Source organism: Alligator mississippiensis, chromosome 3, assembly GCF_030867095.1.
Source record: "Alligator mississippiensis isolate rAllMis1 chromosome 3, rAllMis1, whole genome shotgun sequence".
Lineage (NCBI taxonomy): Eukaryota > Metazoa > Chordata > Crocodylia > Alligatoridae > Alligator > Alligator mississippiensis.
In genome coordinates this window covers 281,299,970-281,325,954 of record NC_081826.1, presented here as the reverse complement: position 1 = coordinate 281,325,954, position 25,985 = coordinate 281,299,970, and the positions used below count along the sequence as shown (strand labels likewise).

At 41.7% G+C, this 25,985-nt stretch overlaps 1 protein-coding gene across 2 annotated transcripts in view; it reads left to right on the top strand.

The window, feature by feature from the left end:
- The window catches only part of SUB1 (SUB1 regulator of transcription), a 180,141-nt gene extending 161,247 nt beyond the window's left edge, over positions 1-18,894 (top strand). For both annotated transcript variants that reach the window (XM_059725244.1, XM_014593982.3), the window contains exons 2-5: positions 4,849-4,921; positions 7,101-7,220; positions 14,118-14,226; positions 18,644-18,894. In XM_059725244.1, coding sequence (XP_059581227.1) covers positions 4,850-4,921; positions 7,101-7,220; positions 14,118-14,226; positions 18,644-18,723 — 381 coding nt within the window. In that variant the 5' untranslated portion in view covers position 4,849 and the 3' untranslated portion in view covers positions 18,724-18,894. The remainder of the gene's footprint in view (positions 1-4,848; positions 4,922-7,100; positions 7,221-14,117; positions 14,227-18,643) is intronic.
- The last annotated feature ends 7,091 nt before the right edge of the window (positions 18,895-25,985 follow it).

Genomic DNA, 25,985 nt, shown 5'->3' with positions numbered 1-25,985 from the left:
CGGGCCGGGCCGGGCCGGAGGGAAGCGGGAGGAGGAGCCGCGGCCGCGGGGAGCTGCCATGTTGGGGGGCCAAAGAAAGAGCCTCGGAGCGAGGGAGAAAATGGCGGCTGGGACCCGCCCGCCCCGACCCCCGCGTCCCAGGGGCCCGGCCCGGCCCTGCCCCTCCCGTGTGGGTGTGGGGGGCGCAGCGGCGCCTGGAGCCTCCTCCCCGGGGCTGGCTGCACCCTCCCTCGGCTCCTGTCCCGGGGTTGCCCCTTCCCCTCCCGGGCCCTGTGGGCTCTGCTCCCTGCGTCTCTCCCTCCTTCTCCCAGCCCTGTGACGGCCCCAGCCCGGCCCTTCCCCTTCCTCTTCCTCTTCCTGGGGGGCAGGTGGGTTCCCACCCCCAGTGCTCCAGCCTCCCTGTCCTGGTCTTTACCCAGTCCTGCGACAGGTCTTCGACAGTCCCAGCCTTTTCCTGTTTTCAAGCACCCCTTTCCTTTCCCTCCTGCAGGCCTCACCCAAGCCTCCCTCTCCCTCCCTCCGTCCCTCAGGCTCCCTCACCTCGCCCTGGTCCTGAGCCCCATTCCCTGTCCTACTCTGGGTCTCCTTCCGCCCTTGTCACCCTGACCCATTTTCTTCCCCAGGGTAATCCTCTTCCCTGTACTTGAAACAAGCCGGTGTCATAGGTTCAGCCCCACTGTAAATCGCTCCCTTCCTTGGAGCTTCCCTCCCTGCCTCCCTCCCTCCCTGCCTCCCCCTGTTTTGAGAAGGACAAACAAGATAGGAGGAGGCAGAGAACTGGCCGCTGTCAGGCCAGATGTTCATGGGCTGTACGTAACCGCGTGTCTTGTAGAGCAGATGGGAGGGTAGGCGCATATCTACCGTTGTGCGTTCAAACAGACGAGGGTGCGCTTAGTGAATGAAAATTGGTCCTTAAATGTCTGTCCTGAGTTTGCGTGACAATTTATTTGCCAAGCGAGGGGTCCGAGACACAAATATTAATTGAACATATTTGCTTGAATAGAACACATCTTCAATTATAAGGCAACGCCCCGATAAGTAGATTCAGTATCTGAAAAACTTGCACACTTGTAATTTTTCAGATATCGAATCTAATTGTTGGAGGATTGCTTTGAATTTTTTCCCCTTCCCGCTGCTACAGCAGGGAAAATAAATCAAGGGGGGGGAGGGGGAGATCAGATGATTCTTTGTTCTCTGCTTCTCCCCAGCTTTTTCCCCTGGCAGCCCCTTTTCCCTCCCCTTGCTATCAGACCCTGGCTGTAGCAATTTGCAGGCAGTACCCATAGACTTAGTTTGTCCACGATTGATGCATGTTACTTTTTGAAATGACTGCACGTTTCAGTATAGGTATCATAAACAGTTTTGAGCAGCCCTGTGTGGGTCTACCAATGGGCAAGTTTTCTCTTTTGGAAACCCATCTGTCTGGGACTTCAGATACTCCTCAAGTGCACCCAAATCCATGGTAGTTGCCTTGTATGCACCCCCTGAGCCCAAAGGTCTTGACGTTCAGGTACCTAGTGATATGTGCTCCTAACCAAACGGCCAATGGAACAAGGCCAATGGAGAAAGCACAGGTACAGTCAAGTCAGTTGCGCAATCACATTTCTCGCTGTTGAGAAACTTGGAGGGAAAATTTTTCATGTTCCAATCCAAATCAAGTCCAAATCTGTGAGTCAGTCAAGAACTGTAAGTGGCCCTACCACTGGCAAACCTTTTCCACTCCACCTGGGGCTTCAGATGTTTCCAAATGCTTTGGCAGGCTTGGGGTTCAGATATCCCAGAGTTTTATTTGCCCCCAGCCATAAGGCCCCAGGAGCAAGCTGGGGAGGAGTTTCCCCTTTCCATAAAGAGGGTATAAAGCCAAGATCTTCCCATTGGAAGTGGAAGGTTAACTATGCATTACCTCCACCTTGATGGTCATAGTGTTTTCTGTGCCAGGCCAGCATGTTGTGATTCCTGACCTGAGGGGTCCTTTCGCCTTTAGACTTCCACAAGGTCATAGTGAGCACTGACCCCTGAATTACATTTATTCAACTTCCTTTTACAGCATCAGTCCCCTTATGAACTTTACAACTTTAGAAGGCAGGGCCAGTGCATAAACACCTGTCTTCATTGGCCTCTTACATTCAGAATAAAAGCAGTTAAAAATGTGTTATCACAGTTGAAACAAACACAGAAGAGTTCTTCGCTCCTTCGCCCGTGCATACCGATAGAGGATATGCAGATAAAAGCCACAGTCCCTGTAATCTGACCTTGCATGCCAGTGCCGGTATGCAAATAAGTACCGCAGAATTGTCACCCAGCAGCTTGCCATGTTTTTTTTAGATCTCTAATAACTTCTCTACTCTAGATTCTCTTCAGCTTGTCATGTTTTCCTCGAAGTATTATAACCAAAACTGGACAGAGTACTCCAGTGAGGCCTCAACAGTTCTGAACAGGGCAGAAGAATCACTTCCCTGATATGACAGAGCAATGTCATGGCTCTCAATGACTTGGAAAAAAAGCAGGTAGTGGGGGGGATTGCCCTTAATGGGCACTAGTGTATGTTGGCCTTTTGGTTAGGAGCAAGCAAGGCAACATTTTTTTTATCTTTTAGCTAAGAGCAGCTTACTTGGCTTCTGCTTGGCCTTTTGGCTAAGATCAAGGGGAGATACCATGATCGCCAGGCCAAACCAGGATTACCGTGAATGGCGTTGTGTATTTAAAGATGCACCTGTCCAGTGCACTGTGGGCAGCCCCCCTCTATGAGAGTCTACTATAGCCTCCCAATGGGAGGTTCTCAGCTACATGCTTTATTTTTATGAAGATGTGGGGTTTCTCCCTAGTTTGTTCTATTGGCTAAGGGCAAGCGAGACTGGGGGGGGGGGGGACGACGCGTATCTGAATTCAAAGGCCTCTGTGCTAGGGTAGGGGCCTGCATGTAGGATGCCTGCCATGGATTTGGGAGTATCTGAAGCCCAAGGCTGAAGAATCTGGGAGATAGGGTATTTGCCAGTGGTAGCACCACACAGACTTGAATAATTGAGCTCTGCTTAGTCGATAGAATTTGGAACCAATTTAGCTGATTTGGCCTGACACACAAAATTAAAAAGAGAAAAATGGCTTTTGACCCAGGTGGTTTTATTTGCTTTTTAGCTTTGAATGACTTGTTGTAGTTAGAGGGTGAAGGCCTGTCCCTTGCACTCTAGACTTGCCAAACCCTGTGAGAGTCTACAAATGCCAGGGTCTCAGCCACACAATTTCTGGTGATGGGGGATTGCTCCTCAGGCTTTCCCTCTGGTTTGTACCTCCAGCCTTTTGGCTGGGAGCAAGCGAGCCTAGGGGGCACCTGAATTCCAAAGCCTCTGGGTTTGGGGCTTGTGTGTGGGATGCCTTCCATAGATTTGGGAATATCTGAAGTCCCAGGCTGAAGTCTGGGATGTAGCATACTTGCCAGTGGTAGTACACAGACTTGAATGATTGAACTCTGCTCAGCAGATGGAATTTGGAACTGATTTCGCCCAAGACACAAAATTAAAGAAAAAAAAATCAGACTCCAAGGCAGGGGTGATATAATCTTGCCCTTGAATGACTCAAGTGTAGTTAGAGGATGAAGGCTTGTTCCTTGCATTGTGGGCAGGCTGACTCCTATGAGAATCTACAAATGCCATCAAATGTGAGGATCTTGGCTATATACCTTATGGTGATGAGGGATTGTTTTCAGGCTTTCCCCCTAGCTTGCTCCTTCAGCCTTTTGGCTAGGGCCAAGTGAGACTAGGGGACACTTTTATTCCAGGGCCACTGGGCTTGGGGCTTACACATAGGATGCCTGCCATGGATCTGGCGTATCTGAAGCCCCAGGCTGATGAGTCTTAGACATATGACACTTGCCAGTGGTAGCTCACACAGACTTGAGCTATTGAACTTGGAACTTAATTTGGAACTGTTGTGGCCTTGGAAACAACATTTTATTAAAAAAAAAAAAAATGTAGGATACCTTCCAGAAATAAAAAGGGTTCCCATTCACATATTTGTCCAATGTAGGCCATGTGTTTTATAGCCATGCTCAGTGTTGGCTGCATTTAATCAACTTCATAGTTGGTTTCCATTGCTAAGCACATGCTGCTTTTGGCAGCAGTTTAAGGATAGGCCATGTATTTAGTGAGATTTTCTTCTCTGTGATTATAAGATGTGAGGGGCTTTTTTCTCCATGCCAGCTGGGAAAAAAAAATTGTCTTGGAATTGAGAAAATATGGTAAATATGGTATAATTGCACCTTTTTTGTCTCTTTTTTTGTAATCTGAAGGTAGAAGCTTATGACGGTGGTTCTGTTCTCTTTGTCAGTGTCTCACTATGACTTGCTAAACAAAGTAGATTTTCTAACAATATGTGAGAGCAGGATGCCATTTACTAGGTAATATTGTTCATAATGTCAGTTGCTATCATTTAAATATTAATGTTTAAAATATCAAATGCAGAAATATGTAAGTAAGTAGAGTTGATGATAAATGAACTCCTCCATAATTTAGAATGAACTGTTCATCTGTTTCTGATACCTGCATGCTAGGTGTCTCAAAAAGAGCTGGCAGTCTTTGACTAGATATTTGATGCCATGCATGTAAAAATGGAAAAAAACTGCAGAGGAAGAATGAGGGTGATTAATAAGATCATACTATTAGTCTGACGTGCATGCTGAATGTTCTGTTAGCTTCTTTGTGCCTCTTCTGTAAGTTTCAAGGCAGTAGGAGTCTTAGAAGGTATTTGAATAAGTTATGATGGATGAATCTACATAGGTGTGCAGAGTGCTTTCCAGTCCCAAAAGAAAGCATTTCCTGTACAGTATGTTCACATGATGTTTCTTCTCTCCAGAATGCCTAAATCAAAGGAACTTGTGTCTTCAAGCTCATCTGCAAGTGATTCAGATAGTGAAGTTGACAAAAAGGTGAATATTTATTACTTCAGTAACTAAAACAGCAAAAAAATGACTTGTTTGGATGAGGAGGCCAGAGTATATTCTGTCAAAATGTGCATATCTTACTAGTATGTCATATCAAACTTTTAAAAAACCAGAATCAATGATTGATAGTTAAGATGCTTCTAGTTACAGAATGAAGTTTTCTTTTATCTTTTTGTTTAAAGCTTGATTGCTTCCTGTTCCCATTAGTACTTACTGTTTTACTTATGGCACGTAGCCGCAGGGTTCTTGGAATTCAGACATTTGTAGCAAGCATAAGAACACTAAACTTATCTCCACTGTTAGCTCTGGACTCCCTGGCGGATATTCAGACAAATTTCATAACACTCATCGTTGTGATATGCAAGCTTGGAAACAAAGGTTTTCTGTCTTTTTTGTTTCCTCCTCTCCATTTCCTGGCCTAGTTTTTGAATTTGTCTGCACATCTACTTTCACTCTTCACCAGTCCCAAACTTGCTATAGATCCCTTAGCTCTATTAGAGACGGAAACTCCTTCAGACTTAAGCTACATGGATAAGCATATTTTAAATGTCTAGTTTAATTTTGTTTTAAAATCATTCATATCCCCTTTTATACGTGTTCACGTAGGAAGCCGTGGCATGTGAACAGCGAACATATCATTTCCATGCAACAAAACAGTGAGAAATATGCAATAACATAATCACATTCTTAGCACCTTCTTACCATATTAGACTGAAATTTTTCTCACCATCAAGGATGTGTTTCTTGGGACTTTAATAACTGAACTAAACAATTAAGTCTGTTCATACTTATCTTACAAGCAGCTCTGTTAAATAATAACGGGCAGCTGCTGCATTTTTCAGGCAAACATCATTAAAATACTGGTTAAAAATAAACAACTATCTGTGTATCTGCTGTATGTTCAATTTGTGTGTATGTACTGGATATTCCTCCCCCCCCCCCATTCCCCACTCTTTAATTACTGAACCAGTCCAATGATATAAATAAAATCTCCCTATTTCATCACAATTTTTCCTGTGTCTATCACTATTTTGTGTGTGAGAGATGTATAAATTGTACCTTATGAGTGTGAGGTGCCACTAAGACAGTATCTTAAACTTTCTCCTATATTACAGATTGAGGTTGTTTTTCCTTTTTTCACATCAGTGCCCATTCCTGTCACATTAGTTGTCTAGCCCGGGGTGCTCAGCCTCTAGCCTGTGCACCTAATGTGACCTATGGAGCCTTGGAATGCAGCCTGCAAGCCTCCCTCCCTGCAGCTCGGGCAATGTGGCAGTGGAAAGTAGTGGCAGTTCATACTGCCACTCTACCCCACAGCTGTGGCACAACCGTCTCCCTGCATGACTATGTTGGAGCCAGGTCATACCCCTTTCCCTCCCCAGCACAGGTTTGGGGCCATGCTGCACACCCTTTCTTCCCCCTGTAGGGCTGGGCTGCACCACTCATCCTTTCTTCCACTTGGCCAGGTTAGGGCTGGGCCATGCTCTCTCTTTCCCTCAGGGCCAAGCCTGGGTGGCTTGTTCAGGGCCGGACCATAGCACCCTCCCAGCTCATTTATGCCCCACTCCCCACTTTGGGGCCAGGTGGGAGCTGGACCAAGCCCCCTTCCATCATGTGGCCTGATTGGGGCAGGCTATCCCTCCTCTCTGTGGCTGGATAGGGCCCTGGTGTGTCTGGCCTGTGGAGGGATCAGGCACTGCCCATCTAGCCTGCCAGCTGAAAAGGTTGAGCACTACTGGTCTAGCCAAATTTCTCCCTTCTTGAACCCCTCATTCTTCACTGCAAATTGTCTGCCAATATTTAGTTTCCTAATTGACCAAAAGCAACAGCTGCTCTTAAAGTTGTTTTACAAAGAAGGCTAACTTTACTGGGGCAAGGTCAATGGATAAAATGCTGTGGGTAGGATCTTTTTAAATTTCTTGTATTGCCTAATTCTCCTCCCATTGGAATTGGTGAAAGTTATTACGATTAATTTCAATGTGAACACAAGTAGGCCTGTGTTGGCAGTGATGAAAATCCCAGACCCAAGTATTGAAGAATCCAGTAGTCGTAGGCAAATGTATTGCATAATAGTTCCTTTTGGTCTATAACTTTACTGTTTCAAAAACTAACAGAATGAGATGTTCTTTGTATTACTGTTGGTTGTTTCTTTTTTTCGTTCAAGGCGAAGAGGAAAAAGCAAGCAGCTCCAGAAAAACCTGTAAAGAAACAAAAGACTGGCGAAAGTTCTAAAGGCGCAGCTTCCTCTAAGCAAAGCAGTAACAGAGACGAGAATATGTTTCAGGTAAAACTGACATCCCCTGACTTGAAGGAATTGGTTCTCCTGTCATCTGCCCCTGGCGTGCCAACATTCATAGTTTCGTAGTAGCTAGGGTCAGGAGGGACCTGAACAGATCATCTAGCCTGACCTCCTGCCATAGGCAGGACTGAATGCTGGGCTCACAAGACCCCAGACAGGTGATCATCCAACCTCCTCTTGAATTTGCCCAAGGTAGAGGTGAGGACCACTTCCCTGGGAAGTTGGTTCCAGATTTTGGCCACCCTAACTGTAAAATATTGCCTTCTGATCTCTAACCTAAACCTGTTCTCCATCAGCTTATTACCATTGTTCCTTGTTCACCCCAGGTGGTGCTGGGGAGAAAAGGGCTCTGCCTATTTGCTGTTGATCTTTCCTGATGAGCTTGTAGGCAGCCACTAGTTCTCCTCTTAGCCTCCTCTTGCTGAGGCTGAACAGGTTCAGGTTCTTCAGTCTCTCCTTGTAGGGCCTGTCCTGCTGCCCTCTCACCAAGCAGGTGGCCCTCCTCTGAACCCTCTCCAGGCTGGCCACATCCCTTTTGGAAGTGCAGCGCCCAGTACTGGACACAGTACTCCAACTGCAGCCTGACCAAAGTCGCATAGAGGGGGAGGGATCACCTCTCTGGACCAGCTTGAGATGCACCTTTGGATGCATGACAAGGTATGGCTGGCCTTGCTGGCTGCGGTCTGGCATTGGTGGCTCATGTTCATCTTGGAGTCAATAATGACTCCAGGATCCCTTTCTGCCTCTGTGCTTTCAAGAGGGGAACTCCCCAGCCTGTATGTATGCTGTGGATTCCTTCTCCCAAGGTGCAGCACCCTGCATTTGTCTACATTAAACCCCATCCTATTCTCATCTGCCCACTTTTGTAGTCTGTCTAAATCTAGTTGCAGCCTCTCTCTCCCTTCAAGTGTGTCCACCTTGCCCCACATCTTAGTGTCATCAGCAAATTTGGACCGTGCTTTTCACCCCCTCGTCCAAGTCGCTGATGAAGATGTTAAACAGCGCGAGCCTGAAGACCAAGCCCTGGGGTACCCCACTGCTCACATCTCGCCAGGTTGAGTACAACCCATCCACCACTACTCTCTGGGTGCGCCCCATCAGCTAATTTTTTACCCATCCAACTGTGCAGGCATCAGTGCCACAGTCGCTTAATTTATTGATGAGGATGTGATGAGAGACAGTGTCAAAGGCCTTCTTAAAGTCTAGAAAGACTACGTCCACAGCGACACCATCATCCAAGGATTTCGTTACTTGGTCATAAAAGGCAATCAGGTTGGTCTGGCAGGACCTGCCTTTGAACCCATGCTGATTGCCTCTGAGCATGATCTCCCCTGCTGGCCCCCCACAGATGTGCTCCTTGATGATTCTCTCCAAGATCTTCCCGAGCACCGAGGTGAGGCTTACAGGCCTATAGTTACTTGGGTCCTCCTTCTTCCCCTTCTTAAAAATTGGGACCACATTAGCCAGTTTCCAGTCCCCCGGCACCTGGTCAGATGACCATGAATGCTCATACAGCCGGGCCAAGGGCTCCGTGATGACCCCTGCCAGCTCCCTCAACACCCTTGGGTGGAGGGCATCTGGACCTGCAGATTTAAAAATGTTTAGGCCTTCCAGAAGATCCCTAACTACATCTGCACTGACTGAAGGCCAACAACTTAGAAGTTGAAATTGCAGGTGTTTTTGGCACTGTGCTCACAAACATTGCTGACTCCTGAGTTAGAGGGATCCTTCGATATCATATTATTCTAATATTATAAAAAACTTAACCTGAGAAACATCCAGTCAAAGTGCAAAGAAGTGTTGGGACAGGTGGCAACACGCTGCCATGATGGCAGGGACACAGGGATGGAGCAGGGGGGTGAGGCCAGTGCAGCCCTGCTCCCTGGAAGTGTTGGCAACGGACTGGATGGAGCAGCACTGGCATCGCCCCCCCTGCCCTGCTCTGAGAGGGAGGAGGGGGGGAGCAGGGTCAGATGCTATTGGGGGGGTGAGGCTGCTGGCCTTGGCCTGCCCCTCCCCCCTTCCATTGTCACCACCTGTGGTGGGCAATTGACTATTATTTTGATATTGTTTGTTTTATACATTTTTAGGAAGAGACTTGAATATATTCATTGTCTTTCTAGATAACATAGCATTGAGTTTCTTGACATCCTCCTGGCCTAAAAATTAATTTGTGAGAAGAAAAAGCAATTTTATGATTCAGTAATAGAATCTGAACTGTTACAGTAAATTGAAACTTTGCTTTATTGGTTGTATTGCTTATTCCCAGTATCCTGCCTTTTTCACAGTCCGTTATTTTTTTTGAGGTTCAAGCATGTATTATATTTTTGTTTAATATAGGGCTTATAACTAGGCCATAAATAGTAATTCAGTGTGACACCTGTGGAAATGCACTTTGATCTGGACTGTTGTACTGTGTGGCAATTTAAGGTGAAGTTGCTCCAAGCTGAACTAATGAGTCAAGATCAGGGGTGGGTAAAATACAGCCCGCAGGTAGGATCTGGTCCTTGAGGCCATTCTATCTGGCCTGCGGGGCCCCTAAAAAAATGTAGAAAATCAATATTTCTCTACCCTTGGTTCCTGTAAAAAATAACAGGAACCAAGGGCAGTAGGACCCAGGGGAAGCTTGGCGGGCTCTAACAACAGCGGGGCCTGGCCGGCCCCACCTCCCCCCAACCCCACCTCCCCTAACCGGGGTTTCTCAGAGCACATGGCTGCCCCCGGGGGTGTGGGAAGCTCAGGTAAGTTGGAGCGGGGGACCCTGGGCAAGGAAGCGGAGGCGGGGGAGCAGCCCCTCCCCACTCCATGCCTGGTGCCCTGCACTGCAGCTGGTTGCAGCCCGTATGGGGCTGCCTGTGCCTGCTTCGGACAGCCCCATGCGGGCTGCAAGCGCCTGCAGCCTGGGGCACTGGGCATTGGGGCGGGGGAGGGGCCCCTTACGCTCAGCTTTTCCCTGGGATCCTTCCCTGCATGGAGAAAAGTGGCCCCTCGCCTGCCCCATGGCCGGTGCCCTGTGCTGCAGGTGCTTGCAGCCTGCATGGGGCTGTCCGGAGCAGGCACAGGCAGCCCCAGGTAGGCTGAGAGCGGCTGCAGCGTGGAGCGCTGGCACCAGGCATGAGTGGGGGGACTGCTTCCTTTCCCCCACCCCCGGCTCAGCACCAGCTTGTAACCCAGTCCCACTGCTCCAGACAGCCCCGCACGGGCTGCGAGCGCCTGCAGTGTGGGGAACAGGCCATGGGGCAGGCAGAGGGCCACTTTTCCCCGCGCTCAGCACCAGCTTCTTTCCTGCTGGTGAGCAGGGGTTTGGGGCTGTGTGCTGCCCCCCGCCTGTACCGCGGGGCTGGGGGTCACTGGGTGTGAGCGGGCAGGAGCACAGGGCCCGCACCAGTGTCCTGGGGCCAGTGCCGGTGGGGCCCAGGGCAGGGTGGCAGGAGCGTGGGGTCCCAGCCGGCAGGGGCTCTATGGAGCCGGGCCAGCTCCACCCTCTCCCTGCTGGTGCAGCCCAGCCTGGCTCCGCAGACCCCTGCCAGCCTGTGCCCTGCTCTGGGCCCCACTGGTGCTGACATTGGTCCCAGGACGGTGACCAGGGGGTGGGGCACCTGTCAGGGGACGGGGCTGCCCATGCAGCCCTCGACAGCCTGCCAGAACTGAGTAAGCAGCCCTCCGCCCAAAATAATTGCCTGCCCCGGTCAAGATAATGTCTCCACCTTGTGTGGCTGCATCTGCAACTTCAGCTAAGATCAGCACTCTCTTGAAGAAACCTGTTGTAACTCTAACCCTGAAGCTGCTGTACAAACACTTTAGAAACTTCCACCCTCAATGTATAGCTTAATAACAATATCTACTAAGTGAGAGTGGAGACCATTATGGAGGATTTAAGTGGCTTTAAGGATCATATGTCAAATCAGTGGCAGAATGGTGAGAGGAACCCATGTCAATCCAATGTCATAACCATTAGTCAACAAAGAGCTGTGGAATTTCATGAGACTTGCGTTTCCTCTGCACCCAAATACTGCTGTACTTTCACTACGCGTATGATCGTCCGTAGTAGCTTGGGTGCAGTTATTCAAATAAAATGGCTGACAGTAACATGGTTAATTCTGAAGTCACATATTTGATGAAGTGAACTGTTCGTGATAACTTATGCATTTCTGATTCACTTAGTCTATAAGGTACAACTCTATCCTGCTCCCTTCCTGACTTTTATAGCTGCTCTGGTCACAACCATTTATCCTTTGTGTGGGATTTAAAAAAAAAAAATCTTTTCAAAAGTAACACTGGAGATCAAAAGTTATACATTAAAAGGGGTTCTTGATGTTCTTTGTCCTGTGAAATCTACCTTTATTTTGTCAGGCTTCTACTAGTAAATATGGACTAAAATTAATTTGAAAACTTCTGAAAGCATTAATTAAAATAGTGACAGTTGTAAGCTAGGGTATTGAATATGGGGAAGCAATTAACTATGTATATCCATAAATTAAGCAGGTTTCCCATTTCTTTTGTGTTTAACCCCCCATTGTTTCACCACTTTCATCTATTGTACCATCTGTTGCTTTTTGCTGATTACTTACACACTCACATAATCATACTACTGTTTCTCTTGATTTAGCTCCCATATTTTTAAAGAACCTTATCAGCATTTTCGCTCTTTAATCTGTTATGTCCTGTCAGGTTATATTAGAGCAAATCTAGAACAATTTAGGCTACACTAAAGCTTTCTGATAGACAGTGTGATTTGGAGGACTGGGCTAGATCAGGAACATTTTGGTTCTAATTTCTGCTCTTATGGTTTTTTGCCATACAACTCTTTGTTGTCATATCATTACTTGCAGAAGAAGAAAGTGTTTATTTTTGTCATAGGAGAATTGTGAGGCTTTAGCCTTTGTCCAAATCATTATACAAGCCACCATAGCTATAGAACAAAATGGAGTAAACTAATTTTCTATTTCTGGGCCATTTTTGAAGGAACCTGAAGTTAATAAGGGTCATACTCCAGGTTCTCATTTAGCACACTCAGACTATCAAACTCCGTGTCCTAACCTAAATAGTACACTCTTCCACCAATATTGAAAAATTTAGCAGAGGGTGTGGAGGAGCTACCTATCTTGTTGCTTTTATTTTCAGAATGTGGTTACATTGCTCCTCCAGTTGATTAGTTAAACCAGTGTTTCACAAACTTTTCCAGCCCAAGGCACACATACTTTAATAAAAATGTTCCACGGCAAACCTGTTATGGCATTCTCCATCCTCATACCTATTGTAGCTCATTGCTGTGGCAAAATTCTGCAGCACAGCTGTTCATTTCTGATGGCACACTTTTGTGCTGTGGCACACTGGTTGGAAAACACTGAGTTAAACCTTCAAATAGCTTATGAATAGCTTATGATCTCTTCCAGTGTCAAACTTTGTAGTATTAATGGAAGCAGTTGCTGCACTACTAGGGCTTATTATAGTATACATTTCTAATGTACAACTGCCTGAGAATGATGGTGAAGAAGATGAAAAAGCTAAACTTCACATGCAAGGTACATCAAGACATCCAAACTTCATGCCACCTCTAGAATCCAGTGCATTAGCCTGCTTCCCAAACCTTTAATAAATTAAGTTGCTTATCAAGCAACTGTGTAACCTGAGACTTAATTGGAACTTCTTCAGTCTTGTTCTTGTTTCCTGCCAGATTTAACACTAATTAAAATTGCTGTTGATTGTTTCATAATACTTGCACACCAACTTACCTTAAGATTCACTTCAAGCATTAGCTTCTTATGAGGCTATTTGTCACCTTACCAATAGGAACACTTTGAAATGAAACTTTTTAGAGTGCATGCCCTGCGTTCAGGCACTCCTCATTTTCGTCTGGAATCCCTTACATGTTTTGGATACTTTAATTAAATTGATTAGTCACTGGTATTTCAGTTGTCGCTGAATAGTTTCAGTTTCTTATTTCCACTCCTCATATTCCCATTATTCTTATGCTGGCTATAAATACATTTTTGCATTGATTTTTGCTATTGGTCTTGTCTAGTTCCTCTATAGCAAAACTTCAGACCTTGTATACAAGAGATTTGAGTCTATAAGAAATGGTATTTGAACTGAAGTAATTTTAATGGCTCTGTCCAGTGCAGTTAATTCTGCAGTATCAGTCAGTTGTTTGCCAAGGCTCTGGAATCTGCTCTCCCTGGAATCTGGTACTCATTTGTTTTTATTCTGATTTGACATCCAGTGCTTTAACTCAATTGCATTAGGATTTAGTCAGGAGCCAAGCATCAAACAGTCTTTGTCAGATATATTGGGACTAGTAGCTTTTCTTCACTCCCAACCAATCCGGTTGAAAAATGAGTGACTTAATTATTTTTGTATATCTAATGTGTGTAAATGTTGTTTGATTTCTGGTAGCATATACTCACATTTAGAGTTGGAGGACATAATAGTTCTGCTACTGTCTTGATTTCAAAAAATGGTATGCGGGGAGGGGGAGGGAAATTGAATGGATTTCTTTCCTGCTAGCACTTTCCACCTGTGACAGACAAGATTGCATAAGAAGGTAGGACTTTTTTTTGCAAGTTGGAGATTATTGTTACTAGATAGGTACACAGCTTATTCTCAGACAGTTATTTCAGCTGGAAGATGGTACTAATTTTTTTTAAAGTTTTAAGTCTTTTGTCCATTTATGTGGTCATCCTTTATTAATCTTGATGAGCTTCATTGTGAAAACAGTTAATCCAGTCATTCTTCTTGTATCTAAAATAAGCTGCAGTTATGTGCAGTGTTGCATGTCAAAGTATCTAGTGCTGCTAAGGAAAACTATCTAGTGCTGCTAAGAAATTCCTGTTCTATGTAAATTATCTAAAATTTTGTTCTGATGATTTGTTTTATTTGTAGATTGGCAAAATGAGGTATGTGAGCGTTCGTGACTTTAAAGGGAAAGTCCTAATTGATATTAGGGAATACTGGATGGATCAAGAAGGTGAAATGAAACCTGGTAGAAAAGGTAACCTTTTGTTTTCTGTCATTGGCTATATAGCATTAAGTATAAATATACAATATATGACTTATTGGGGAAATGGGAAAGCATCTTAAAGAATTTTGTATAATTGTAAGTATCAATCATATTTTGTAACTGAAAGAAGCCTGCATGTGTGTTAGTTCCTAATGTAGAGTTTTAACTTGTCTTTATTACATTTTTTCTTGCCTGAGCAAATGTTTCAAAATGTAACTAGAAGACCTTAATATTTGATACAGCTCTAACTACACCCTTCCCCCTTTGTTTTTGCTCCCAAGTCTTTGGTTCCTTTAGAAAGAAGATGTGGTTCCAAGTTTGAGAATAGGGGCATGAAACCATACAACTCAAAAATAATTCATTTAGTTCACTTTTGGTTTGAACAGCTTGAACTTATGATTTACTTGAAAGGTTGCACTTCAATATTTACACTGAAAAAAGTACGTTGTAGTGGATTAAAGTTGGGTACCAGGTGTTTATAGCTTCCATCAAAATGAGATTCAAGGAATAAAATAGTAGCTTTTGTCTTACCTGTTTTAGAAACTACAGTGCTATAGAAGCTTTATAGCCTAGAATATTGAGTGGCTTTTGGCTTTTACTAAAGTTGTAGTGGTTACGAATATGGCTTCTTATTTGGTTAATATAATGGTTACCTGTGAATGGATGCACTGTGATCTTTGGCTTCAAGAGCCGCATGTTACTACCGCATGAGAATTTATCAGCTGCATGATGATCAATTACCAGTTTTGGAACTGGACAGGATACTTTTGAAAACACTGAAATGGAAACAGTTTTTTTTTAGACAAATTTTGCAGAAAACTGTTCAATTTTTACAATGTTATACGCATAAGCTAAAATGCTAGACATTTTTTGGGGAAACCTACAATGTCTCCGAACTTCAAAAAGTCCCTTATGGGAATATTTTTAAAGAGATTGCTATACCATTTAATAACATTAATAAAGGATTGCATGCTGCAATAAGCATAATAGAAATTCAGGGCTTGTTAGTGAGGATGAAACTATGTTTTGAAAAGTGTGGTACTGATGCTAAGGTTGATATTGAAGATACTGTTTCTCTGTAATTAGAGTATTCTGGACCTTTGGTGAATAGTGTTAGTGTTTTCATTACATTTTAGAACAAAATAAACAAAAAAACTGTTGTTGATTGGTTAATTGAGATGAGTCTGTTCAAATATTTTTAAGTTAGAAGTTTGCTCTTTAAGACCCAGTTCAATACCTATTGAAATTTAAGGAAAGATTCCCATTGACCCCAGTGAACATTGGATTACGGCCTGAGAATGTCCCCCCGTTCCCATCTCTTCCCAGCAGTATATCTTCATAATGTAAATGGAGGCAGTCAGATATCCATATTGTTTTCATAACTTTTTTGACAAATCATACTGTGAAGTTTGAACTTTGTCCACAGTCAAAATGTCTGGTTCAAGTGAGTAAAGCACTAACCACAAGCAAGTGAATCTGCTATACTGATGGTATAGTGATATGCATGAACAGATGTTTATACTTTGACTTTTTTGGTTTCTCATGTCAGCATTTTATGTGAACTAAATGTTCTTGAAATTGTCAGTTTTTTGCAGTTAAAACTGTTCAATCTGTGTTGAATTGCATGAGTGCAAATGAGCTGTTATAACTTTTTAAAGGGAAGCATTCACTTTGGAATATCTGTTGACCAGAAGAAACAATTTGAGTTGGAACTAAAAATGAGTTGATCTCTAAATGTAGTTAAGGTGACAATGGAAGTTTTGGAACCCAGTAATCCAATTTGTTTTATGGTGGTACTGCAATTCATATTTGGAAAGCAGTATAATTAACACCTCTCAGTTGTTCCTCTTGGATACTTAGTATTGACACCATTACTGAATTATTGCTTGCAGCCCTTGTCCCCTGTGAAGAGAGAGTTAAGATGATATTGCAGGAGTGGCATTGATTTCCAGTTTGTTTTTCCCGGTTTTCAGAGGCTTAGGTTTAACCACTCTATACCCTTGTGAAAAGGTTATAAGACAGCATTTGGGCAACATTATCTATTGATTGACAAATGTTTTAGGGATTTAATTGTAGATATTAAGTTGGATATTAAGGCTGGATATTAAGTTTGCATAGTTCCTTGTGGACAAAACCCTAAATGAAGCTTAAGGTTGATAGGAAGAGCAGTGTCTATAGAAATGAAGAAATCCATATAAATGACCCAAGATGGGTTGGGATTGTGTAGTTGGCAAACACTTGGCAGACCAGGCTCCTTCATTCATTAGTCAGTATTTGATAGAAATAATGATAAAACTCCAATATGAACATGTGTACCATCATGCTATTGTGGCAAACATTTTCTAAAGCAGTAATAAAGTAAGTTTAAATTTTCATGTAACATTTATTTGATGCATCTTTTAGATGCAGCCTTTGCTATCCCAGGTACCCAGGGAAATATTGCTGAAATTATAAACTACTTTTGCATTAACAACACTATATAGAAGTAAAATATGTTCCTGTACTCCAGTGTATATATAATATAATTGTGTTCCCTGATTAAACATTTAACTAAACTAATTGCAGTTTATATGGCATATTGTGGCAAAAATAAAGGGTACCTGAAAGTCAAGATAAATGTAGATGGGTTAACAATCTAGCAATGGCTTATTGTTGATGTTGTTGAAAGAAAGAAATTTTGGAAGAAAATCAGGAAACACTTTGGGGGTTGGGGGGGAGTTCGGATTGTTTTTACCACAAAAAAAACCAAAACAAAAACAGGTATGTAAATCATTTACACCTGATTTTTCTTTCTTGCATGCTCAATCTGGAATTGCCAAGATTGATGTTTAAGTACAAGTCAGGTGGATACAGTTTTGCCAGAGGGAACTGTTAACAGCTTCTCAGTCATGTCTGCTGAAGTATGATTTTAGAGTTGAAAGAGAAAAAATCTTAAGTGTTTGCTCTGAAATCAGTGAAATAAACTCTTATGAACTGATGAAAACTGTTGGCCAATTGCATAGATGCAAATTAAGTGGCAATGATTCTTTTCTTGCAGTAGAGCTTGCTCAGCAGGTGTTGAAAGGGTGTTTTCTAAATCTAGACTAGTTTCGATCTAATTAGAGAGACAGGCAGAGTGGAGGGGAAGGAAGTAGAATATCTATTTTGTCTCTAAGTCGATGAATTAAACCAGGTGGCAGATGAAGATGCTGCATTCTAGAAAATTTCTTAGTTCAGTTTGTCTTATTTGGTCATCATACTACAGAAGCTTTTAGAAAATATTTTCTGCTCAAACCTTGTTGCAGCTCTCAAAGTAGGCTACAGCAAAGTTTTCTGAAGAATATAATTTTGATTTAAAACTAAATTATGTTTGTACAACTCATTTGTTCATGAGCAGCACTTTGTGTCAGATATTTTTTGGCTTTAAACAAGCTGGTGAGATTATTTTTATCCTATTTTCTGTATTTATTTCATTGTTTGAGACTTCAAACGTGAATAGAAGCCCACAAACTTTCAATCAGTAAAATAAATGAAATAAAATGTATATATGAATGTATTAAGTATGCGTGCGTTTATATATAAGGGTATGTATGATTAGTAAATTCAGTCTACCCAGTTGAGGATATAAGCTGAATTAAAATACTTGATGCCATGATAAGACTTATGCTAACTGTTGAAAGTGGCTGTGATTTCATTTGCAAAATTTTATATTAAGTCTTAATATGTTGTTTAAGATTCTTAAAAAATGGAAACAGCTGTCTCTGAACACTTGATAAACCAACATCATAGTACGCTTGAATTAACTGGTGTCAAGAACAGAAAGCACTTCCTTTCCTTCCCCCCCCTCCGAATTAAACTTTTTTGATCTTTAAAGTGCAATAAAATTTTGGTCCATGGGAAAGTGTAGTTAAATGACATGCTTGTCTGGTGGGTGGAGTAGGATATGGTAATAAGTCTGTAATGACACTGTCCACCCCACAGTATTTGTGATGCTGCTTTAAAAAACTCTGCATAATGAATGTACATGTGGGTAAGATCAATTTTTAGCTTATAGAAGCCTGAAAGAAGAAGCTTGGGCCTCTCCGGCTCTTCCAGAGCTTGAATGCTTCCTGATGTCAGGGTCCTAGATATAGTTATAGTTTCTCTTCCTCTGATTATCCTTACACTTCTAGAAGGTTTTCTGTAAAGGGGCTGTATTCATTTTGTATTTTCTTCTGAAGCCAAACAGCATCCAGAAGCAGATTAACCTTAATTTAACTTGAAGTTAAATGTAGATTTTATGGTGAACAACTGTTTTAGCTGTACTGAGTGTAATGCCAATCTTAGTTATGAAAATACTGATGATATAGTAAGGTGGTTAAATCTGCACAGACTCTTGAATCTTAATTTTCCTGTTGCACTAAGGATTTTTTTTTTAAATGCATTTCAGGTATTTCTTTAAATCCAGAACAGTGGAACCAGCTGAAGGAACAGATTTCTGATATTGATGATGCAGTAAGAAAACTGTAAAGAAAGAGCCATACAGAAACCTTTATTGTTTTAGTTGTTTTTAGCAGTCTTTTTACATTGGCTTTTGTTTTCTAAAATATTTGTTTTCCAAGCTATTGTATATTTGGATTGCAAAACAGTTTGTAAGATGAATACTTTTTTTATGTGCATTAAAAGTGTATTCTGAGTGAGGCTATTTGTGTATACTTTATTGAAAAGAAATGTGTTGCTTTCACCTCTTGGTGTAAAATAAAAACAAATCAAGTGATACCATGTAAAACTTGGCTCTTTGTGGCCTTTTTAATTGAAAATGCTGTATAAGGCCAACTAACAGGTTTTAGTATCCTTTCATTTTACTTTCAGTTCAGTTTAACAGTATGAACAAGCTTTATGAACAGACCTTTAAAATGTTTTCTTTATAATTTTTACTTTCTCCTTCATCCTCTCACCCCCAAAAAGTTATGATTTATTTGAATTAAGGTTCTCAATGGAAACATTGACTAGTTAAAGTACAATTTAAATACTGTATTTGCTAATTGTCCACATTATGTATTTGGATGTAAATATACCCAGTATATAGACTTTCTGCATTACTTGCATGAAGTATTGCACTACATACATATACAATTTCTGTACAGTAACACTTGAATACTAGCTATATTATTTCTCCCATTTTTATAGCTTGCTTGACGTACTATATTTAACCTTTATTTGTGGACATGAGGTGTTAGTATGGTATATATGTAATCTTAAGTAATACCTCAGAATAGGTATTTACCTCAGAATAGCTTTTAATGAGATTGTATTAAAAAAAAAAAATCACTTTTTTGTGGGGGGGCAGGGGAACAAACTAGTTACCTTACTTATTTCACCCTTTTAAGTTTTGCATTACACTAAAAAAATTCTAGAACGTACACTGTTTGCCTAGGTGCTAGTTACTCTAAGACAAGAATGCTTTATATGAATTTTTTAAAGGATTGTACTCATGTTTAACAATCCTGTTTGAGCACATTTTATTAAAGCTGAATTGTAATACATTTTAGTCGACTGAATTAAAAATGCTTCAGCCAGGGTTATGTGTAGGGTTAAAACAGTTTTGCCCTGTCCGTATTACCTAGTTAAAGTTGGTTTGATTGCATTTGCATGGCTAACCCATGCACAGTATTAATATTTTGCAAAGGATGTAGCGCTTGCAATGACACAGTAGATAGAACACAAGTGAACCTTAGCAAACTTAATTTGGCTATCAGTAGTCTGATCTGAAATAGGTCAGGTGAGTGAGACTTCTCAATAGGAGGCAAACTAGTGTAGATAGAACTGAAGGGACTTTTGACCGTTAAATGAACATGGAAAGAAGGGAAAGCACATAAGAATATCTTGGAGGAGTATGGTAATATAATGGACATTCCTAGTCATATTAAAGACCATAAAAATGAGGTGGAAGATCAAAGTATAACAGTGCACTGAAGAAACTTACACTGGTGGTATCCTGGATTTCTTTAGCTGCCTCCAAATCCTGTAATCTAAGGAAGAAGATAAAGCAACTTCTTGAAACCTGTAATTTTCAGGACTGTATATCACTGAATGTACAACTACTGATTCTGCTGTAACTTTTTCATTTAATATAATATTCATTTATCTGTATTTTTCAACTTGTCTACATAAACTTACTGCTATTTGCTTAATTTTGCAATAGTTAATATGTTGTGATATACTTCTGTGAGTCATGAGGAATCATGTTGCAAACATGCACAGAGGCTCTGTTCTGCTAGGTACTAAGCAAACTGTTCCTGCCATGAAGAATGTTATAATCCAGTGCCACCAATTCATGAAGGAAAAAGGATTATAATCAAATTTACACACTGTTTATATTTACATATACGATGTCTAGTATCTACATCTACTACTTAACCTCACTGGCGTTGAGTTGTTTCAGATGCAACTAATAAAGGTGATTTGGTTCTTTATCATTTCAGAGAAGAAGTTTGGAGTTTTAAAAATTCTGTTTCATGGTGGGAAAAGGGTCAACAGGCCTATTTTGGGGCAGCAATATTGTCTTTGGCTGCGTTGTCCTCCAAATGTGGCTTACAATGATCTCTGAACCAAATGGAGTAACTAAATAATGTGTCCTGAAATTCCACAGATAAGAATTTTTGTGCAGTTTTATTGTCCTTGTTAAGGCAGCTAATCCTAGCTGTAGATTATTACTTTCATTTATTTATTTTTTGGCCCACCCCAGAGTATTTTACAGCCTATGCAAAATCTAACTAGAAACATTAAACAATTTCACATTCAAACGTAACCTCAGATTTCACTTTCTTTACCTTGGTACTGTTTTAGCTGGCTGTTTTGTTGTGTATATAGGTGCAATAATGGACACAGCGTATCTCAAATGATGACTACAGTAAGTTCTTGCATGGTTGTTACGGGTCAGGACACAATAATACTTCACTGGAAGAGTTATCCATGGAAGCAGATATTTCTAACTGTCGAATATTAGCTCCTCTCTTAGTTTATTCCTGTGAATTTTTAGCAGGCTTTTATTTCACTGAGCTGTTCATCTAATATTACTTATGCCTCAGTAAAATTGGTATTGTTCTCTTTGAATAGCTTCTTCCAGTTTTGTTTTACTTAAATTCCTGCATTACAAATAATTGCTTAATCTGCCAGACATTTTTCCACAATGTTTTTTGTAATGGTATAGTTTATATCTGGGTCTTCCTTCTCCAATATGTTGATGGAATACAATGCTTCTCCAAAACAAAAAACCTTTGCCAACCAGTGAATTTCATGACAACTCAACAAAGTAGGATTTTTGCCATGCGAGGAAATAAGAGCTGTTGAATGGCTGAAGTGGTGGGTACATCTTTTAGATTATGTAAATTGGCACTGATTAAGTAATTAAACTTGAAATATGTGATGCAAAATATTGGTGAGTATCAATTATTAACATCTTTGCATTATGTTTCAACATAGGTATTTAATCAGTGTCATTATAGGTATTGTCCACTGTTTTTTGAAAAATACTATGAAGGGGGATTTCTCATCTGAAAAAGAAGATTCACTTGCAAATGATATAAAGTAGGCGTTAATAAGCATATATATGAAATGAAAATGCTCCAGGGATTAAAAAAAGCTACATTGTATTGCCCTCTTATCTAAAACAGGCAAATTTACAACAAGGGATATTTAAATGTCTAAAATATATTAGTTATCCAAATTTGATTATCAATAATTATAGTAATTGCAATGTGCTTTATGAATATAAATCCATTACTAGCAGGTTTGCAAAATACATCATAGAGATTGTGTTGCCAAAGTACAGTAAGCGTGCTAAATGAATACCTCTCATGTACAGTACTGTCCTTCAGTACAGACCTCAGTTTTAATTTTTATTAACATTAAACCATAATCAAGCTGATTTCTGCTGTTAAAAAGATGTCCCAATAGACTTTCTCTGTAATATGTGAACAAAAACTGTACAAAAAGTTAAATGTAATTTTGGTAACTACAATGTAACATTGTTAACCATGTGGAATGTTTGAATGTTTTGTTTTGGTGGCAGCTACTGGGAGATGTCACTGGGAACGTGAACCTTACAACTGTAATTATCTTAAATGTTCAAATAAAAAATTAAAATGTGAAGTGTGATACCAGTTTCAAGACCTGAAAATTGTAACTTTTAATAGCAAGTTAACATTTATGTCTAAAAAGTCATCTATGTTTTGATTTAAACCACTATGAATGCTGCAGATAAGCTAAAACAATAAGATATGAACTGCAGGCTTGGGCAAATGCATCCCTTTATTGTTGGCTTATGCTTGGAAAGTTTTCTTTGCAGCCGTAAGGGTTAATTCCCCCCCCCCCCCCATAGTGCAATAGGTGTTGACGTAGATCATGGATATATGCACGAAATGCCTTACAAACACTTTAATGCAGGTTGTCGGTAGGTTTTGAAAAATACACTCCTGTTTGTTAAGTAGAAAAATCCTCCCTATGCTTGGTATTTGTAGACTCTAATCTTGCTATTTTTTTAAGTGTGAAATTTTTATGTTGCTTTCCTTGTTACCTTTCTCCCTCTTATGCACCTTCAAAATTGTTTCTTTTTGGTCATATGCTGTTTCAGTGCAGGCCTCCTTTATAAAGACTTCTATTTTTCATATATTTGCTGAAGGAATGGTTCTTTTGGTTACTCTGCTTTTTTGAATGAGGAAGGATTGCGCTGGAGGAAAGAAATTTGGCTGTTTTCTGTTGAATAGGATCAAGATTTGAAAGAACAAAGATGCAATTTTTGATGACATGTCCATTTGCCTAAGCAGAAGAATGACAGGACTGTTTTTACAGGTTCACACTGCCACCTTCCTGCTCAATAGCTGAAAAGCAGTCTGTATATCCTGCTATGGGTCTTGTGGCTTTCAGGTAAAGGAGACTAGTTTTGCAGACAACACTTTCTGCTCTAAATTTCACTATTTTCTTTTTCACTTATGATGTCCTTTATTAAAGGAGTTGGGGGGAGGAGGGGAAGTGTGAGCCATTTTCGGGACTATGTTTTCATGTTATGTCTGTACTCGGGTCACAGATGTAGGTTGCCAACCCCTACCAAAGGATACAGCACACAGGCTGGCTCCAGTCTGCAGATTTATTGGATCTGGCCTGGGGATATGGGGTATTGGTTGGGGTAGGGTGGGGGGGGTTGGCTGCTGATACTTTCTGTATGGCATTGTGGAGACAAATGGTGGGTTCTAATACCTGCCAGCCTCTCACTGGGTGCATCATTCCCACTTGCTGCCAGAAAGGGTTGCCTACCCTTGTTCTTGTGGGATGTGTGTAGGCTTATAAGACTTTGTGGTCTCTGGAGGTTGAGCCCTTCCTTGTGTGTGTAAGGGGGAGTTCATTGGACACGGTTGAACCAAACAAAGGTAGAGTCTTCATCTTTGATTTGTGCTAATGCTTATGGCCTTTCTGTTAATGTTTCTTCTCTCTGTATGAGAAATTGGTGTTCTCATCTGGAATTAGAAGTATGAGGAATCACCATCTGTCTTAAACCCCATTGCAATCCATAAGGTCAGTTGAGAACAACCTCTTAGAAATACCATCAGCACACTAAGTTCACTTGGTGAAAGTATATAGGAGGTCATTCTCAGTAGTTGCTTCTCAGTTCTGAAACTTCTCTTCCTCTTGAGGCTGGGCAGAGCCTGAGCCTGGACATCTTTTGGATGTCCTGCAAGACATTAAGAAGTACCATAGTAGGTCAGAGTAATGGTCCATCTAGCCCAGCATCCTGTCTCCGGTGTTAAAAGTGGATGCTAATGGGAAAGCACTGAACTGGAAGTATCTAGAGTGCTCTATCTGCTGTCCATTAACCCCCCTGGCATCTACCATTATGGATTTAGAGTTGCTAGAGAAAAATCTTAAGCCCTTCTGTTCAACAGATATTAATCTATCAACCATGACCTTTCTGTTTAGCAACAAAAGCTAAGATAAAACATTGTTTAATGGATTTCAGCTTTATTTTGTTTTATTTTGCTACTTTGTTCTATTTATGCTGGCTGCCATTTTAAGTTTTGTTTTTCTTACTCTAAGCTGCCCTGAGCCTTTGTTGGGAAGGACAGCGTGAAAACTTGCATAAAAAGCAAAACTATGCTACATTATCTGCATTAGAGAGAGACTAGTGTGTAGTAAATGTAAGCCTAATTTGGAGTTCAAGTGCCGCTAGTAACTTTTCTAGAAATGAGCACTTACTTGCTAATGTAGCCCTCAAGTCTTTAGCCACACTGCTGTTTCATTGTCATTTGTCTTGTTGCCTTGACCATATAACCATTCTTTTTATATCCCTTCACTCACTCTTACCTTCCATATCAATTTGAAACTTTTGATTCCCAATTTATGTTCCTTGCAACTCTTTCTTCATCAGTCAGTCCATACCTTTCTCCCTGTAGCTCTTTTGGCATTCTCTTGTTCATCTTTACACTTCCTTGCATGTTGCCCCCTGTATAAGTGTCCATTTCTTCATCCCTTTTTGTTCTTATTGTTATTTTTTATCTCCATGGGACAAGGTGCTATGTCTAAAGTATACAGTAACAAGCAACAAAATGGTCCCAATACTAATCTGGAGTTTGGGTGCCAATGCAAAAAGTATTTATTGTTCCAAAATAGGACAATTTCATGGCAATATTTTTATGGTTGTGAAATACTAAAAAACAAACAACCCCCCCACCCCAAAAAAACCTGTGCACATTAAAAAAAAAATGGGTGCAGGTGCTACTTGTGGCAGAATCTGGCTTGGCAGTGATGTGTGTGTATTTTTCAGAATAGAGGATTCTCCCAATCACTTACTGTTCATAATGAAATGCTAAACCAATGTCATTCACTTCAGCAAAAAAGCAACTTTGAAAAGGTATTGGTGATGTAGAGAGAGTCATTCTTACTGTTCATAATCCCATTGAAACCAGTGTGCCTGTGAATTAATGCATTATTCCCTTGAAGTAATGGTTAACAGACCCTTTGGCTGTAAACTCAGAGGAAGTGTGACTATCCTATTTTTTTTTTTTAATTTCTCTGCATTCAGAATAGTGTCTTTCATTTCATCTCATCTACTTCACAGCTTGTGCATCAGGATTATAGAAATCTCTGAAAGGTGTATGTAGTCTAGCTATAAATACCAGGGGAAATGTTGGGAAGAGACTTGCTAAATTTTTTTTAACCAGGGGTGGGCAATTATTTGGGCTGGAGGGCCATTTAAGGAGTTTTGGTGAGCTGTTGCAGGCCAGTCAGCACCCTGTGTCCCCTGCCAGGTAAGCACCTCTCCAACAGCTCACCAAAAACTCCCTAAGTGGCTTGCCTGGGCAGCTGGGATGGGGCCACAGGTGGGTGGGGAGGGGCAGGTGGGGCCAAGGCTGGGATTATGGGGCTGTGACAGAGCCATGATCCACTCCCCACACCACTAGAACAGACACCGGTTCTGCAGCCGGTGGTGTGCAGGAGCAGATCACAGTTGTGCCCTGGGCCCTGTGTGATAGCACAGGGCTGCAATCCTGGGTGCTCTGTGCAGACTGTCTGGGACCCATGTGGTCAGAGCGTACAGGCAAATGGACAGGATGGTGCTGTGGGTGGGTGGGAAGCTGGGGTTGGGATCTTGCAAGGGTGACAGCACAGGGCTGGGGGCCTGTACATGCCCCTGCCGGTGGAACCGGCACCTGTTGCAGGGATGTGCGGGTAGCAGATCACGGCTCTGCCCTGAGCCCGAGCCCCGGCCGCTTCCTGTCTGTCCTGCTCCTGGATGC